Source organism: Oryctolagus cuniculus, chromosome 15, assembly GCF_051225735.1.
Source record: "Oryctolagus cuniculus isolate XC-2025 breed Fujian yellow rabbit chromosome 15, ASM5122573v1, whole genome shotgun sequence".
Taxonomy (NCBI): Eukaryota; Metazoa; Chordata; class Mammalia; order Lagomorpha; family Leporidae; genus Oryctolagus; species Oryctolagus cuniculus.
Genome location: NC_142881.1, coordinates 30,063,320 through 30,081,462, shown reverse-complemented (window position 1 = coordinate 30,081,462; position 18,143 = coordinate 30,063,320). Strand labels below are relative to the sequence as shown.

Genomic DNA, 18,143 nt, shown 5'->3' with positions numbered 1-18,143 from the left:
TTAATTTATTTTTTTGACAGGCAGAGTTAGACAGTGAGAGACAGAGAGAAAGGTCTTCCTTTTTCCGTTGGTTCACCCAAGTGGCCTCTACGGCCGGCGCACTATGGCTGGCACGCTGCGTCAATCCAAAGCCAGGAGCCAGGTGCTTCTGGTCTCCCATGGGGTGCAGGGCCCAAGCACTTGGGCCATCCTCCACTGCCTTACCGGGCCACAGCAGAGAGCTGGACTGGAAGAGGAGCAGCCGGGACAGAATTTGGTGCCCCGACCGGGACTAGAACCCGGTGCCGGTGCTGCAGGTGGAGGATTAGCCTAGTGAGCTGCGGCGCTGGCTTCTAATTTCTTGATGTAGGCACTAATCGCTATAAACTTTTGCTATATCCCATAAGTGTTTATGTTGTATTGTCGTCTTCATTTGTTTCCAGAAATCTATTTTCGTTTTGATTTCTTCTAGGACACACTATTCAGGAGAATATTATTCAGTCTCTGTGTGTATATTTTCTAGAGTTTCATAGGCTGCTAATTTCCAGCCTTGTTTCATTGTGGTCAGCAAGGATACATGATATGATTTCAATTTTTGTTTTAACTTGTTGAGACTTGTTTTATGGCCTAACATATGGTCTATCCTAGAGAATGTTCCATGCACTGATAAAAAGAATGTGTATTCAACCATGAGATGAAATGGTCTGTAGGTATCAATTAGATCCATTTGATTGATAGCATAGATTAGCTCTGTTTTTCTCTGTTGATTTTTGCCTAGTTAATTGTCCATTGATTAAAAAAAAGGGGTGTTGAAGTCCCCCTATTGGATCATGTCTCCCTTGAGATCCACTAACATTTGTTTTAAATAGCTGGGTGCTCGGGGCTGGCACTGTAGCATAGTGGGTTAAGCCGTCCCCTGCAGTGGCATCCCATACGGGTGCCCAGTCCAGTCCCGGCTGCTCCACTTCTGAGGCAGCTCTCTGCTGTGGCCTGGGAAAGCAGTAGAAGGCCATTGTGGCCACTTGAGGAGTGAACCAATGGATGGAAGACCTCTCTCTCCTCTCTCTCTCCTCTCTCTCTTCTCTCTCTCTGTAACTCTGACTTTCAAATAAATCTTTTAAAAAAATAAATAGCTGAGTGTCCTTGCATAGGGTGTATATCCACTTACTGTAGTCACATCTTCCTATTGAGTTAATCCTTTAGTCACTATTAATGGGTTTCTTTCTCTGTTACCAGTTTTTGTGTTAAAGTCTACTTTGTCTGATTTTAAGACCGCTCGTCATGGAATCTTTTCTCGTTCTTTCACTTTCATTCTATGTGCATCTTTGTTGGTGAGGTGAGTTTCTTGTAGGCAATTCACTCAACCAACCTGTGTCTTTTAATTAGAGAATTTGCTCCATTTACAGTCAAAATTATTATTAAGTAATGGTTTGGTCCTGCCATTTTCTTATGAGTATTCCTTTTGTTCTGGATCTATGTTGTACTTAGTTTTCCTGCCTTTACATTCTTTCATGATGCTAATTATCTTTTTCTATTTCTGTGTATAGTACATCCTTTTTAAAGTTTTGCAAACCATACATTTTAAGATTTACTTATTTGAAAGGCAGAGTTACAGAGAGGCAGAGGTGGAGAGAGAAAGGTCTTCAATCCGCTGGTTCACTCCCCCAGATGGTTGCAATGGCCAGAGCTGCGCCAATCCAAAGCCAGGAGCCAGGAGCTTCTTCTGGTCTCCACATGGGTGCAGAGGCCCAGGGACTTGGGCCATCTTCTGCTTCCCCAGGCCACAGCAGAGAGCTGGCTTGGATGTGGTGCAACCAGGTCTCAAACCAGCGCCCGTATGGGATGCTGGTGCTGCAAGGCAGTGGCTTTACCTGCTATGCCACAGTGCCAGCCTCATTACGTTTCTTTTTTAAAGATTTATTTATTTATTTGAAAGGCAGAGTTACAGAGAGGCAGAAGCAGAGAGAAAGAGGTACTCCACTTCTGATCCAGCTCCCTGCTAATGTGCCTGGAAAAGCAGAAGATGGCGCAAGTGCTTGGGCCCCTGCACCCACCTGGAGACCAGGATAAAGCTCCTGATTTTGCCCTGGTCCAGCCATGGCTGTGGTCACCATTTGGGGAGTGAACTAGTGGACAGAAGATCTTTCTTCCCTCTCTCCATCTCCTCTCCCTCTCTCCCCATCTCCCCATCTCTGCCTTTCAAATAAGTCTTTACAAATATTTTCTTCAAGGACTTGGACTATATTTCTCCATTCTCTCCTAGCCTGTATGGATTCTGATTGGAAATCTGTTTATCTAATTGGAGATCCATTAAAGATAAATGACATTTCTCTTAGACATTTTAGAATCTTTTCTTTTTTTTTTTTTTTTTTTTTTTTTTTTTTTTTTTTTAATTTTTTGACAGGCAGAGTGGACAGTGAGAGAAAGAGAGACAGAGAGAAAGGTCCTACTTTGCCATTGGTTCACCCTACAATGGCCGCCGCGGCCAGCGCATTGCGGCCGGTGCACCACGCTGATCCGATGGCAGGAGCCAGGTGCTTCTCCTGGTCTCCCATGGGGTGCAGGGCCCAAGCACTTGGGCCATCCTCCACTGCACTCCCTGGCCACAGCAGAGAGCTGGCCTGGAAGAGGGGCAACCGGGACAGAATCTGGCGCCCCGACAGGGACTAGAACCCGGTGTGCCGGCGCTGCAAGGCGGAGGATTAGCCTAGTGAGCCGCGGTGCCGGCCTTTTTCTTTGTTTTACTTTTGACAGTTGGAGCACAGTGTGTCACAGTGACGATCTTCTCTGGTCATGTCTATTCAGGGTTTTGTGCACTTCCTGTACTTGAATGTCCGTATCTTCAAATCAGAGAAATCTACTAAACTTTCACTGGATAAGTTTTGTAAGCCATTCTGTTTTTCCACTCCTTCAGGAACTCCTAAGACCCGTCTACTTTGTCATTTGACGGTACGTCCGTGTCACTTGAATGTCCTTAATTCCTAGAGTGGCCTCTCCGTGTCTTTGAGTAATCTTGTGGTCATTCTTTTGAGTTCCTTCTCAGGGACTTTGTCAGTTTCCTCATCTTCACAGTCTAATGTTGAAGTGTCGTTCGTGTTCCTGTTGGAGTCATAGTCTTGTTCATGTTTCTGCATTTCTATAGCTTTTTTCTTTCTTTAAAGATTTTTTACTTGAGAGTCAGACAGAGGAGAGGCAGAGAGAGAGAGGGAGGGAGGGAGGTCTTCCACCCGTTGGTTCACTCCCCAGTTGGCTGCAACGGCTGGAACTGCACCAATTCGAAGCCAGGAGCCAAGAGCTTTTTCCAGGTCTCCCACGTGGGTGCAGGGGCCCAAGGACTTGGGCCATCTTCTGCTATCCCAGGCCATACATAGCAGAGAGCTGGAACGGAAGTGGAGCAGCTGGGACTAGAACCGGCACCCATATGGATGCTGGGGCTTCAGGCCAGGGCGTTAACTTGCTGTGCCACAGCACTGCCCCTTCTACATCTATTTTTATGTACCTGGGGAGACACTGGTTGGTATCTCCTCTGAAGGCTTTGTTCTAGGGAACGTCCTCTTTGGCTGGAGGAATGCCTTCAGCTTCCCTGCATATCTGTGGTGACGTGTGACCTCCAGTGCCACCGGCCAGCTGCACGGCCAGAGGAGCAGGCTAAGGGCCACCCCTCGCAGGGCAGTCCCTCGGGTGTCACCGCCATCTTGCTGCTTCTGTGTTCCCTCTGCCTCCAGCACAGCCCTGCAACCCGAAGGCCGACACGTCCACCCACCACCGTGCTGGCCCAGGCCAGAGTGCGCCCCAGCCGTGGAAGGAGGCCGGGACATGAATGTGTGGGTTCCTCCAGCAGCAGGCCTGGCAGGACCGGCCCTGCAGGCCAGCACATGGTGTCTTCCTCCGGTGTCTGGCCTGCCAGGCTGCTGGTCCTGTGTGGGGAGCAACCGAGACCAGACTAAATTACTGGAACTGCTAAGACGAATTCTATACATCTGATCTCCCACCATATGGCGCTGAGAGAGAGCAAACAACTTCTACACAGCTGCCTCACCAATTCGACTAACAAGCTGCAGGAGCTGATCCTGCCCCTGATTGGAGGAGAGCAGCGTGCTCAGCGCGTGGGGAGAGAATGCCAGGAGAGTTGGGATTGGTGGAAGAGGACTATAAAGGAGGAGAGAGACAACATGCACCAGAAACATCTGAGGAACATCTGAGGAACCCCTGAGAGAGCCGGCCGCCGGTGTGCCGCTCCTCCACGGAAGTGGGGAAAGCGGTGGGGGTGCCGCCCCTCCGCGGAGGCAGGGGGCAGGCAGCTATCCCGGGACGGCGTTGTTCCTCCGTGAGTGAGGGAATGGCAGCTAACCCGGGAAGGGCCGGGCAAAAAGAACAGCGCAGGGTCTGGTGTCGTTCCTCCGCGAGTGGGGGAGTGACATAATAGTGCCGTGACTCGGATATGAAACCTGGGAGGGAAGAAGTGGGAAAATACTGGAGAGAGACTAGAGAGAGCCTAGGGAAAAGCCGGATGGAAAAAGTGCCAGAAGAAGCTAGTGAAAGCCTAGGCATAGACTCAGATACGGACTGCGGGGAGAAGCTAGGAGAAATTTAAGATTGAAAGTGAAAGTGAAAGCTAGAAGAAATATAGACTCGGATACGGACTGCGGGGAGAAGCTAGGAGAAATCTAAGATTGAAAGCGAAAGTGAAAGCTAGAAAAAACAAACTTGGAAACGGATTGTGGGGAGAAGCTAGGAGAAATCTAAGATTGAAAGCGAAAGTAAAAGCTAGAAGAAACTTAGACTCGGATACAGGCTGTGGGGAGAAGCTAGGAGAAATGAGAGAGAAATATTGCTGGAAGAAAGCTAGGAAAAGTACCGGGGAGAGAAAAATATAAGCTAGGGAAAGTGAAGCTGCGGGGGTAGACCAAAGTGGAGACGTAAGCTAGGTTGGGATTCGTCAGATTAGCCCGGGGAGCAAAGACGGAAAAGCCAAACCAAAAGCGGAGACATAAGCTAGGTTGGGATTTGTCAGATTAGCCCGGGGAACAAAGGCGGAAGCTAAACTATAGCAGAAACGTAAGCTAGGCTATGATTCGCAGAAGCCGCGGAGTGTGGAGAGAGTGAGCGGGGCGCGGGCAGAGAGAGCACACGGGGAGGGAGCAGATAAGAGCGCGGGGCTAGCGCAGAGGCCGTGGGGAGGGCGCGAAAGGCGCAGAGACCACGGAGCGCATGTGGAGCTGGGAAGCCGCGCAGATAAGAGAGCGCGGGACGCAAGCGGAGCCCGGAAGCCGCGCAGATAGGAGGGAGATAGAAGTAAAATAAGAGAAATAGGAATGCCCGGAGATAGAAATAGAGAAAAATAAAAAACGCCTCCCCACAACATGGTGATGAGAGAGCTTGGATTCGGTCTGCCTGATTAGTAAGGCGATAAGCACCTGTGGGCAGCTCTAGCAGAGCAGAGTATGTGCCGCAGGGCACCGAACACAGGCACGCATCAGCACCTAAAAGCCTCCCCACAACATGGCAATAAGAGGACCTGGATTCGGTTTGCCTGATTGGTAGGGCTATAAGCACCTGCAGGCAACTCTAGCAGAGCAGAGTGTGTGCCGCGGGCCACCGAAGACAGGCGTGTATCAAAGCCGAAGAATAAAAAGAAAGGGGGAATTGTGGGGAGCAACCAAGACTAGACTAAATTACTGGAACTGCTAGGGCTAATTCTATGCATCTGATCTCCCACCATATGGCGCTGAGAGAGAGCAAACAACTTCTACACAGCTGCCTCACCAATTTGACCAATAAGCTGCAGGAGTTGATCCTGCTCCTGATTGGAGGAGAGCAGCGTGCTCAGCGCGTGGGGAGAGAATGCCAGGAGAGTTGGGATTGGTGGAAGAGGACTATAAAGGAGGAGAGAGACAACATGCACCAGAAACATCTGAGGAACATCTGAGGAACCCCTGAGAGAGCCGGCCGGCGGTGTGCCGCTCCTCCGTGGAAGTGGGGAAAGCGGCGGGGGTGCCGCCCCTCCGCGAAGGTGGGGGGCAGGCAGCTATCCCGGGACGGCGTTGTTCCTCCGTGAGCGAGGGAATGGCAGCTAACCCGGGAAGGGCCGGGCAAAAAGAACAGCGCAGGGTCTGGTGTCGTTCCTCCGCGAGTGGGGGAGCGACAGTCCTGGGTCGTGGGCCTGAGGCCCTGCAGGCAGAAGCAGACCTATTTGGGCTTTGGTGGGGGGAGAGGAGGTGTCTCTTCCCCCGGGACATGAGTGGATCACCTGAGGACAACTCAGGGCCCTCCTGTGCTTGGAAGGCTCTGTGTTGGCTTGGGGCTGAGGTCGTCCGGCTGTCCCCTGTACATCTTATGAAACTTTCCACAAGGTGGTAACATGCTTAGGTCTTGAAGAGCTCTGCACTCGTCTCTGTCCCCGTGGAGTGTCCATGTGAGACAGATCAGCTGTCCCGCATGTGCTCATCTGAACACAACATGCCCTCATGGCCCTTCTCTGGACCTGGAGGTCTAGGAGGGGATGGGTAGGCCTGCAAAGCCCCCGGTCATATGAGCCAGTGGCTGTGTGTCACAGGCACGTGCAGTGTTTGAAAAGGTCCTGTATCATGAAGAAAGCTCCGGCAAGAGGCCCTGTGAGACACACAGGCATGGAGATTGGGTGGTGTGCCGTTAAGATGGGTAGGACCCATCCTACTGTAAAGGCCTAACGACCGTGTTCCCCTATGCAGGGTCTCAAGGTCAAGGCCTCCAGCACTGCTCTTCCAGGGCCTTGTAGCCCCAGTGGCCCAGGCCTGGACCCCAGACAGATGTCCCATTTCTGCCCACCAGGAGGCCCTGGGGATGAGGGCCTGCCTGTGGTATGGGACCCTGCCTTCCAAGGGAAGGCCTACCAGGGAGACACCGCCTGCCAGGCCTGAACTTGAAGATGGGGAAGCACAGGTAGTCGAGCCCTTCTGTCCACCCCCTCCTGGGGAGTTCCTGTGGTGGCCCTCGATCTGACTTCTTTGTCCATCAAGGTCCTGGGTCCAGTGTGCCTGAGAGAAGTTGGTCAGGCCTGAAGTGTGCCTTTAAGGACAGGCTCCAGTGCAGGCTCCCTACTGGTCTCGCCATCTTGCACCAAATTTGTGGCCAAGGCCTGTCCAGGACCTGCCAGAGAGGCCTTGGTGATGAGTGGAACAGATTCTAGTCTGTGCAAGAAACAATTCGGACGTGAGATGCAGGAGTACTGGCCTCAAGGCAGCAAGGTTTGATAGCTGGGGCATCTGCTGGAATGGATGGGCACCTCTCAGGATGGAATCTTAGTGTCAGCCATTCAGGCTTGGGTAAGAAAGTCATGTAGTTGACTAAACTATCGGACACCCGATAAGCCAGGTGGTTATCTCAAGAGACTGAGCACAGTCTGCATTCAGACTGGGGTTTATAAAGGAATGGGGTCCAGCTCTTCCACCGTTTCTCCTCCCCACCTCTCTTTGGTCAAAGGGTTTGCTGGGTGAGAAGCAGGTGAAAACCCTCCTCCCATGGTTTGACTACCCAGCGTTAACAGACTAACAGACTGGTAGGCCTCTTGGTGTCGGGCAGACTTCTCTGGGGGTGCCTGCCTTGGGGGAAGGCTGTGAAAGTTTTAGTGCCTGATGTTGCCAGGTTGGGCAGAGAGGATTCTCCTATGGGACCTTTCTGAGGGGGGGGGGAGGCGGGGATCAACTGTAAAGTTACTGGGCTATGTACAAGACTGTGTAGAGTGAAATACTGGACCGTGTCCATGGTGTGCCTCCAAGATGGCTGCATTCCTTTCCTTCCTGCGGTGCCCGGTTTTCCTTCGGCCTCTCACACACATGCTACTTTCTAACTTTCTACCTAACACTCCCTCAAGAGAAGTTACCCATAATCTTATGGGGTAGACTGGGTGAAGGTCTCAATTTCTGTATCTTCCTCAAGCTGATATAAGGACATAACAGGTGTTTATGGGTATTCTTCTCGCCTGTCTGCCCTATGGTGTTTGAAGGTGGCCTTGGAAAAGACTGTCTTCTAGTATCCAGAAGATTGTATTGTCTCGGACAGGCTAGAAGTCCTGCCTCACAACCACCTGGAGCTGGGTGGCTTGTATTCTGTTAGTGACAAAATGAGGGCATTAAAGACATGGTACAAGGAGAAGCAGCAAGAACCTGGAAGCTATAGTGCCAAGGAGGGCAACAGCCAGGATTTTCCATGATCATTATTTTTATTTGTTTTTTAAATAATTTATTTATTTGAAAGAGTTAGAGAGGGGAGGGGTCTTCCATCTGCTGGTTCACTCCCCACTTGACTGCAACAGCTGGAGCTGTTGGAAGCCAGGAGCTTCTGGGTCTCCCACATGGGTGCAGGGGCCCAGATACTTGGGCCATCTTCCACTGCTTTCCCAGGTCATAGCAGAGAGCAAGATTGAAAGCGGAGCAGCCAGCACTTGAATCAGTGCCCATAGGGGATGCCAGCACTGCAGGCAGCGGCTTCACCCACAGCACCGGCCCCTTCATGACCATGATGATCTGCCCAGGGTTGGGTTTTACCAGCCCAGCATGGAGTTCTAACATGCAGTCCTTGACTCACTTGGAGCTCTGCTCCCCAGCAGATGGAAAGCCTCATTCTCCACCCCTGCTGACTAGGGTTCTACATGTACAAGGGGACTTCAAAAAGTCTGGAAAAATTAAGGCTATTTTGGTACAAGAAAATTTGAGAATCCATACCACTTTTTCATGCTACACCTTTCCCACAAGCTTTCTGAAGACTCCTCATGTGTGGATCTCAAATTTTTTGTGCCAAAATAAGCTGCTTTTAATTCCACATCTCCATGAAGCGCTGAAGTGCCCTTGTATTACTCAGCCAATGCTGACAACACCCTCAGGTGGCTGGGATGACTGTGTTGCTGTAGACACAGAGACTGAAGCATAGGTGAGGTCAGGTGCCCAGGTCACAGAGCTATGTGGGAAGCCAGACGTGTGGGCTCCAGGGCATGCAGGCCCAAGTTTAAGCTTGTAATCTGTCAAAAACTCAACGCAGGACTTTGAGAGTCAGAATGTCTTTGGATTCCATTTTTTCCTAGCCCATAAAAAAGAGTTGGCCATGCTGACCTCAAAGTCTCTTTCCCAGTCTACCTAGTTACCCATGTATTCTACTCCTTGACAGCACTGGGTGACTGCGTCACTGTCGCCCCATCACTACTCCTGCCGCCCACTTTTCTGGCTCCAGCTTTGCCCACACTGCTGCTGTGACTTTTCTCATCTCTGGTGTGCATTTCCACATCGGCAGTATCAGGAGAAGACACATCTCTGAGGGATTTCAGCTGGAGACCTCAGGCCTCTGGTCTGGCACAAGATAGTTTAAAACAGAGACGCAATCGCCTACAGCATGGACCTCTGTGGGGTATCCAGAGACTGTGTTGAAACATTGGACAGTGATTTTAAGATTTATTCATTTGAAAGGCAGAGTTAGATCTTCTATCCACCAGTTCCCTCCCCCAGATGGTTGCAACAGCCAGGGCTGGGCTAGGCCGAAGCCAGGAGCTTCTTTCGGGCCCAAGTACTTGGGCATCCTTCACTGCTTTCCCAGACCATTAGCAGAGAACTGGATCAAAAGTGGAGCAGCTGGGACTCAAACCAGTGCCCATACGGGATGCCAGTGTTGCAGATGGTGGCTTTACCCACTATGCCACAGTGCCGGCCCCAGATAAAATCAACTTTTGACCTGGTAGTCTTATTTGCTTCTCCCATTCTTCCAGAGTACAATTCCAAGAACAAATGTTCAGGCTAAACATGGAAATCAAGAAAACATACTTGTGGCCATTAGAAATGCATTTATTTATAAAATAGCTACTTAAATATAAACATCTCTAAGTAGAAACACTTCACAAAAGACTGCTCTAGAGCCATCTCCTGAGGTGACCGTCAGGCCACAGACGGCTCCAAAGTCACCAGGGTTTGAAGGCCAGATGGGTACCTGGAGGAGCAGGGGCTTAAGGCTGTTCTTGATTCCCTTTCTGCAAAGACAAAATTCAGTTTCCAGTTCCAAGGCAGGCTTTGTGTCTGGGGAAGGCCTTAAGAATAAGGACCCCGCTAGGGGCTTTGCTAATCTTTGACTACGGACAGGTCCTACCGGGGGCTCTCGCACCCAGCTCCCGAGCGTCACCTCGGCGTGGAAGGCAGTGGCCCAGGAGAAACTTCTTGGACTGCTTACCCAAATTCAAGTAAGTCACACGGGTCAAGTTCTCTGCATGTGTGGGGGTAACGAAATGGTAGTCGTGACCTTGGAGGAAGGAACTGCTGTTGGGTTATTGTGGCACTGACGCCAGCTGGAGGGCTGATCCTGTGGTTGCAGGAAGATCTGCTCCTGAGGCCTGAGAGAGAGGGCCAGGACCCCACCGAGGCAGCCTGAGGTTGGGATGACTGTCGGAAAAGTGTAGGTGGATCACACCTAGTGAGGCCACAGAACCTTTCAGATGAAGGGCAAAGGAAAATAAAGACCCTAAACACTCCTTAAAAAGAAAAAGTTGAAGGCTGCCTAACCTATGGGACTTCGGGTGTGTGTCTAAGGCTTCATAACACTGACAGATCCCCTGCCCTGCGCAGAAGCGCAGCCTCCAAGGCCTCTCGGAGCCTCATTCTTTACTTCACCCAGGGAGCTTCCGGTCGGCTGATCGTGGAGTACGGGCCAGCCCACACTGTTTGGTTCCAACCGAGACAGCTTGACTTCCTGTGTCCACAGCACGCTGGCTTCCGGTTGGACAGCTCTCGACTTCAGAGCTGGAGCCCAGAACTTGCTTTTTCTCATGGCCAGGGTCCATTTTTGATTCTAGAAACGCTAGTGAACATCAAGTTTTACAACCCAACCGAGGAAGGACAAGACTCATCTTGTGTTGCACCAGGCCACAGCTATGCAACGTGGCAGGGCCTGTGTCTCAGGGGCGGTGCCCCCTCCGTGGCCCACCAGAACCTTTCGGCAGGCTAACAGCAAGGCCGCGTGGCAGGCAGGAGAGGCTCAGGTGTACTCGGTCTTGCGGATGTAACTGGAGGGCACGTAACCTTTCCTGCCATCGAGCTCAGCTAACCACCACTCTGTGTTTCCCGTGACGTCTTTGAACTCGAGGATCTTGAGTCTCTGATTGGCAGACACGCTCAGCTCATTTGGGTTTCGTGCCGTGAAAGTATAGACAGCAAAATAGACCTGGGTGAGGGAGAGAAAGTGAGTTAAGGAGCGGGAGAGGGCTCGGGGCACCATGGTCCGGCAGAACCTGGTGCAGTGAGGGGCTGTTTTGTTCTGTATGCGCACTGCCCAGGACGGCAGCCCCTTGCTGCCTGTGGCTACTGAGCCCTTCAAACAGGGCCAGGAAGCCCGAGGACGGAGTTTTCATCTTGTTTAACTTCTTTTAAAAGATTTTTGTATGTGAAAGGCAGAATGAGTGGGAGAGACAGAGTGAGCATCCATCTGCTGGTTCACTCCCCAAACGGCCACAACGCCCAGGGCTGGGCCAGGCCGAAGCCAGGAGCTTCATCTGTATCTCCCATGTGGGTGCAGAGCAAACATCTGGGCCATCTTCCACTGCCTTCCAGGTGCATTAGCAGGGGGCTGGATCGGAAGCAGACCAGCTGGGACTCAAACTGGCACCTGTGTGAGATGCTGGCACTCCAGGCAAGCAGTTCAAACACTGTGCCACAGCGCTGGCCCTATTGATCTTATTTAACTTAGATTTCAGTAGCTATATGTGGCTACCACAACAGACGGGGCAGATGCAAACAAAACCAAAATTCACAACCTTGTCACTCAGAGTCCCCTTAAGGAAGTGTCAGTCAATATGAAAACACAGGAGACAGGATGCCCCACCAGGATGCACAGGAATTCTGAACTAAAACAGTCAACAAAGAGGGAAAATGTCTCGGTGTCACAAAGACACAACACAAAGCGAGAGGAGTGCTAGATCAGGAGGGAAGCCAGGGGCCCAGGACGAACACCTTGGGGCCTGCGACCTTGTCACATGCAGGAGTTGATGAGGCTAGAACCAAGCTCCTTGCTCAGCCTCAGAATCTGAGAAAGTCCCATCTTCTCCCTCAGTGTGTTCGGGAACAGGCCCTTTGGTGGCTCCAGGCCTGGGCCGTCTGCCCTGGGCTGCAGGTACTAAGAGCAGCGCCAAAGCCGAGCGAGTATGCGCCGAGCTCAGATGCAGCCCAGGGACTGGCTTGGGAAGCAGGCATCAGCAGGGCTGCGCTCTCCACGAAGTCTGGTGCCAAAGGTGAGCCACAGAGACCCGCTGCTGCGGGAGAAAGCCAAGCAGCAGAGGCACGAGGCAATTCCTTGGCCATGAACCTGAGAGTGGCCGTGGCCCACCGAGGTCTGGAGGCCACAAGGCGTGAAGGGGAAGATAAAACTGAAATGGAGCCCAGATTTCATTCCTAAAGTCTAATTTTTTTTTTTTTTTTTAACAGGCAGAGTGGACAGTGAGAGAGAGAGAAAAGTCTTCCTTTTGCCATTCACCCTTCAATGGCTGGTGCATCGTGCTGATCTAAAGCCAGGAGCCAGGTGCTTCTCCTGGTCTCCCATGGGGTGCAGGGCCCAAGGACTTGGGCCATCCTCCACTGCACTCCCGGGCCATAGGAGAGAGCTGGACAGGAAGAGGGGTGACCAGGACTAGAACCCGGGGTGCCGGTGCCGGTGCTGCAGGCGGAGGATTAGCCTATTGAGCCGCGGCGCCGGCCCCTAAAGTCTAATTTCTTATTTCATCTTTAGCTTTGGATAAATGGTGGGTTACCCAGCTGCCTCTGCTCACAACAGTGGGTGAGGTGGAAGAATGGCTAACGTTTTCACTGTGACACCTTTGACTGCCCAGGGCCACGAGGAGCCCATGGAGTGATGCTGTGGAAGGCACCGCGGCTCCCTCCTGTGTGCGTCCTCTTGGCCCGCTCCCGCCCCCACGGCGCAGGGCCGGGAGGGACGTGGGACTCACCTGGTTGCCTTCCGCCTCCATGCTTGCTGGCTCCTCTTTTCTGTCTTCCAGGGCCTGGGCTGCCCTCGTGCATCCTTTCGCGAGGTCTCGGCCCTGCCCGTTTCGCCCTGGCATGGAGTGAGTCACCAGCTCGGGGTGCCCGGGGCTGCGGTAGCTCCTCAGGGTGGCAGCGGGCTGCCTTACGTCTCTGGCCACCTCCGCAGCATCCCCTATCCTGGGCAGGGAGGCAGCGTCCGGTGCTGACAGCCCACCCTCTGAGCCAGCCAGGCTTGGAGGTGCACTGCCCGCTCCTGGGTTGCCTTCCTTTGCCCCAGATGCGTCCTGAGGCTGCTTCTGGCAAGGCCCTGAAGTGAAGGCCACGGCCATGCTGCTGGGGTTGAGGGTCAAGGTGCTGCCGCTGTTCTGCCGGGGGGCCCGTGGGGAGGCGCTGCTGTGTTCCGACTCGGTGGAGGAGTGGCTGCCCACGGAGGCGTCCGAGTGGCTGCGGCGAGGGTTGTAGGGCTTCAGGAAGGAGCTGTACACGAAGCCTTTGGTGACTGCAGGAGAAGCACAGCGAGAGCTCTCAGCGGGCAGGAAGGGAGCTGGCAGGGCATCGCCAGAGGGCAAGCCTGGGTTAAGGAGGTGGCCTCCCTGCCCCACCCCACCATGTGCATCCTTTCAGGAACGTGGGCCGTACGTGACAGTCCCCCGTACTAGGAGGGCTGAGAACTGACACACAGGCCATCCCCTGCAGCGAAGGGCTGGGTGTGCCGTGGGGGTGGGGCCTGTCATGGCTTTTGCACGGGATTGGGTGCTGAGACAGTGACAGGAAATGGTCCCGTGAACCTTAGGAAAAATACAGCATGTGACTCTGCCTTCTTCTTGGGGGGGGGGGGGGGGAGGGCAGTTCATTGTATCTACAAGTAATTTTTTATTTATGGCATTGATGCTGGTTTTCCACTTCTGGGTCGTCATTTTTTTTTTTTTTTTTGACAGGCAGTTAGACAGTGAGAAAGAGACAGAGAGAAAGGTCTTCCTTTGCCGTTGGTTCACCCTCCAATGGCCACCACAGCTGGCGCGTTGCAGCCGGCGCACCGCGCTGATCCGATGGCAGGAGCCAGGTACTTATCCTGGTCTCCCATGGGGTGCAGGGCCCAAGCACTTGGGCCATCCTCCACTGCACTCCCTGGCCACAGCAGAGAGCTGGCCTGGAAGAGGGGCAACCGGGACAGAATCCGGCGCCCTGACCGGGACTAGAACCCGGTGTGCCGGTGCTGCAAGGCGGAGGATTAGCCTAGTGAGCCGCGGCGCTGGCCCCTGGGTCGTCATATTTTTCTCCCCTTAGCAATCACTGCTCCTAAGCCTTATGCAATGACCGTTCCTGCGGGGCTGCTGTGGGAGTGGGACGCTGCTAGGACTTCCAGCTGCCAGGGCCAAGGGCTCCCGGGTGTGCATGAGGTGGATGGGAGTCCGTCCTCCCTTCCCCGCCAACAGTTTAGCTGCTGTGCACTTACAGAAACCACGGCCACGGCGTGACCGCAGGACGTGCACGCTGCTCCTGACCCAAGCAGGTAATCTGCATTTCCCCCTTGTTTGTTTTTTTAAAATCTATATTTGGACACTTTATTCTACCTCTGTGGTTTATAATGACCTATTTATTTTATGAAAGCTTATAGAAAATGAAATTAAAAGATGATTTTGGTTCAAAAAAATCTGCAATCTAGGCCCATAACTATCCAGGAATAGTGTATGTTATGAAAATACTATGCATGTTTGCACCCAAATTTCTCTTCCCTTTTCCCACAAACTTTTAAGTAGAACTGTATTTTGACACCTTTTTATTTCCTGCACGTGGTCAGCCCTCCATGAACATGTGCTGAGGGGGGAGAGGAGCCCCTGGGCACACGGAGGGGGCTGCAGTGTCCAGCACTGGGGCTTCTTGCTGTTTCTCCTTGGGGGGACGGGGGGGGGGGTGGTGGCGGGGAGGGAGTCCAAGGAGAGAGCCACTCCCCAAGCAGCATGGGACTTCACAAGGTGTGCATCCAGCAGGGGTTGTCACCGCCGGGGCCCCCAGGAGGCTCCCTCCTTTTCCCACTTCCAACCTTCATCAGGCTGGGTAAGCAGAAGTCTTGAAAAAGCTCACAAGACGATCGTCAAGAAACCAAGCCATATTCTAGGTTCCAGAAAGCGCTTAGGCTCGATGCTGTGGAATTCAGACCGTTTTTGATTTGGGGTAGGTGGCTATGCATATGCTGTTTCCTGACACCCCCCACAGGGTCTGGGGCAGCAAACGGCTCCGTGGTAGAGCACGCGTGGACTTCAAAATTTCCCTGTCTTCCCCTGAACTCCGTAAAGTATCCTCATTGAATCACAGCAAGAAAGGTCAATTACAATTATGTCTACTTTCATGTCACTTAGTTCACGTTTTGGCAAATGCAGTCTGGGAAAAAAGGATTTTCCCAGAGCTTCCTAACTTTCATAACTACTGAAAACAGCGTAGGTGGATGTCAGTCTTTGTACTCCTGGAAATTCTCTCCCCGCCCAGAGTTGGGAGCTGTTTTTAAAGTTGCTCTCTGAAGAGTTGGACAGTGGAACTGTGTATTACAGTGGCAATCTTTTCAAAAAGCCCCCAGGTTTTTAACTCCCCCACACAAGACCAATTTGTAGAAACCGGAGGCTCGCTGGGACAGGGAAGGGAACGGGATTCCCAGAGGCGTGAGCCTGTGAGCTGGGACACAGGGCAAGAGCTTGCAAGGTGAGTACCGGAGTCTCCCTCTGGAATTTGTCAAAACAGAAACACAAGCAAACCCTGGCTTTGTTTCGCTAATCTGGGAATTACACCCTCTAGAGAAAGAGAGAACTTCTAGGGCTATTTTCTCTTTAATCAAAGACTCTGTTGTGTATTTTCTGGCCCAGACAGGATTCAGGTGCAGCCAAAGTCACTTTTTCCTCATTCAGTTACATTCCTCTCATGTCTGAAACTTACCTCCGTTGTCGATCAGCCAGCGGTTCTGACTGCCCATGGGGTCTTTCTTCTTGATCACGCCCACCAAGTCACCTTCCAACAGAGACACGTCCAGGTCCTGAGCAGCATTGAAGTTCCGCTCTGCTTGGAAGAGTTTCTCAGGGGGGTACCTGGCCAGGAGCGAGGCCCGGAGCTCTTCTGACTGCAGCACGTACCCAGGCTGGAAGGCGACCAGGAAATGCCATCAGCAAAGCCCGGCCAAGGTGACTCCCAGGGGCGGGCGGTCTCAGAAATGCAGCCGTGCCCCTCAGCCAGGTAAGAATCAAGGCTGTCATGGCGCCTATGTAGCCACAAAGAAAAACTTCACACACATCTGCTTTGTGACAAAAGTGACTGAAACATTACCTAGAAATATACTTTTTGATTCGCTAGATTAACTCAAACAACTGAAACTTTCCCTAACTTGCCTTCTCCATTCGTATGGGGCAAAAATGCTGTGGGCTCCCTGAGCGTGAACCTCTCTGATCTGGTGGATCTTAGCCCATAGCTATTAAGATAGGGAAGAACTGGCAGGCGCCGCAGCTCACTAGGTTAATCCTCCACCTTGTGGCGCCGGCACACGGGTTCTAGTCCCGGTCGGGGCGCCGAATTCTGTCCCGGTTGCCCCTCTTCCAGGCCAGCTCTCTGCTGTGGCCCGGGAGTGCAGTGGAGGATGGCCCAAGTACTTGGGCCCTGCACCCCATGGGAGACCAGGAGAAGCACCTGGCTCCTGCCATCGGATCAGTGCGGTGCGCCGGCCGCGGCGGCCATTGGAGGGTGAATCAACAGCAAAGGAAGACCTTTCTCTCTGTCTCTCTCTCTCACTGTCCACTCTGCCTGTCAAAAAAAAAAAAAAAAAAGGGAAGAACTGAGTTAAAAATTGAACTAAAAGATGCTTCTTTTGTTGCAAAAAACTTTTGAAACCCACGCATACTTTTATAACATGTGTTTTCCATGGAATGTTCTGAAGATCTCAGGCATGGTTTTCAAAATTTCTGTACCAAAATGTAAACAGTTCATGGGAAAATGGAGTTAAAAGCACCCTTTCCCCGTATGTGATGAAAATAGGGAGGCCTGGCAGAATCACGCTGCCCTGTAATCAGCTCCTTTATTCAACAGGTCACTCTGCTGATTCTTTGGCTGTGTGGCACTAACACCTACAAAGACTTCCCCCAGGGCAGCCGCAAGTGCATGATCGGCTGTCGCAGCCAGTGGGCACGTGGGGGCTGCCCAGCAAGCACCGTGGTGAGAGCTCTGTCGCTCCTCTCCAGGGAGTCGGAGACGCTCAAGCTCCCATTCAACTGTTCACTGCAGACAGAGTGGGGCCGCTGGTGTGGCTGACGACGGTATCCGCACGTTGCTCACTGCGTGCCCGGCGGTTTCTGACCCTTCAGCTGTTGCTAACAACAGGAGAGGGTAACGCGCTGGACGGGAGGTCTGGCTCCAGAGCGTGAGACTGCACTACCCTTTCCTGGGTGCCACTCACCAGGCCCAGCAGGGGCTTCCGGGCAGACTGGCGGTCCACGGTTTTCCTCTCAAAGGGCCTCCTGGTGGCGGGCAGAGACTCCGGGAAGAAGGTGAAGACCTGCAGCTGCTGCAGCACCCTGCTGTGCTCCTCGTGGAAGATGGCGATGAGGTTCCCCTCTCTGCCGGAGACTTTGAGTAACTGGAGCCGGGAGACGAGGAGAGAACACAGATAAAAGATCCCTGGGCCCAAAAACAGCTCCTGGAGAGGATCCCCGCCAGGCGTGACCCGATGCCACCCGACGCTCCCGCGTACTCACAGAGAGCAGAGGCTGCAGCTGCTCCAGCGCCTGTTGCACGAAGTCGCGGTGGGCTTCGGCGTAGCCGTGGATGCAGTTAGCGAAGAGGCCCTGGGCGCAGCGCTGGAAGCGGGGCAGCTCGTCCAGCAGCTGCGCGTTGAGTGCCTCGTAGTTGTTGCGGGCCGACTGCAGCTCCTCCAGCGTCTTCTTGTCCTTCAGCTTCTCGGCCCGCTCGGTGCAGTTGTAGAAGTCCAGCAGCTTGTCGAAGCGCTTCTGCACCAGCTTGTGGGGTCCCGTGAACATGCTCAGCAGCTGCGTCAGGGGCGCGATGACCAGGCGCTCCGTCCTCTCCTTCTGCAGCAAGAGAAAGGCACACGCCTGGTGTGACTCTCGCAGGCGCTCAAGGCTGATCGAGCTGTGTCCTATGCCACCTGTTTTGCTCCCAGTGCCCAAACTACAGCTCCTGCAG

The 18,143-nt window shown here is 52.9% G+C and overlaps 1 protein-coding gene across 6 annotated transcripts in view; it reads right to left on the bottom strand.

Annotated features, from left to right (window-relative positions):
* Positions 1-9,767: 9,767 nt before the first annotated feature.
* DNMBP (dynamin binding protein) overlaps positions 9,768-18,143 on the bottom strand; it is a 119,043-nt gene continuing 110,667 nt past the window's right edge. For all 6 annotated transcript variants that reach the window (XM_051824072.3, XM_051824073.3, XM_002718639.6 and 3 more), the window contains 5 exons: positions 17,696-18,028; positions 17,398-17,577; positions 15,894-16,092; positions 12,929-13,464; positions 9,768-11,154 (listed from right to left, as the gene is read on the bottom strand). In XM_051824072.3, coding sequence (XP_051680032.3) covers positions 10,969-11,154; positions 12,929-13,464; positions 15,894-16,092; positions 17,398-17,577; positions 17,696-18,028 — 1,434 coding nt within the window. In that variant the 3' untranslated portion in view covers positions 9,768-10,968. The remainder of the gene's footprint in view (positions 11,155-12,928; positions 13,465-15,893; positions 16,093-17,397; positions 17,578-17,695; positions 18,029-18,143) is intronic.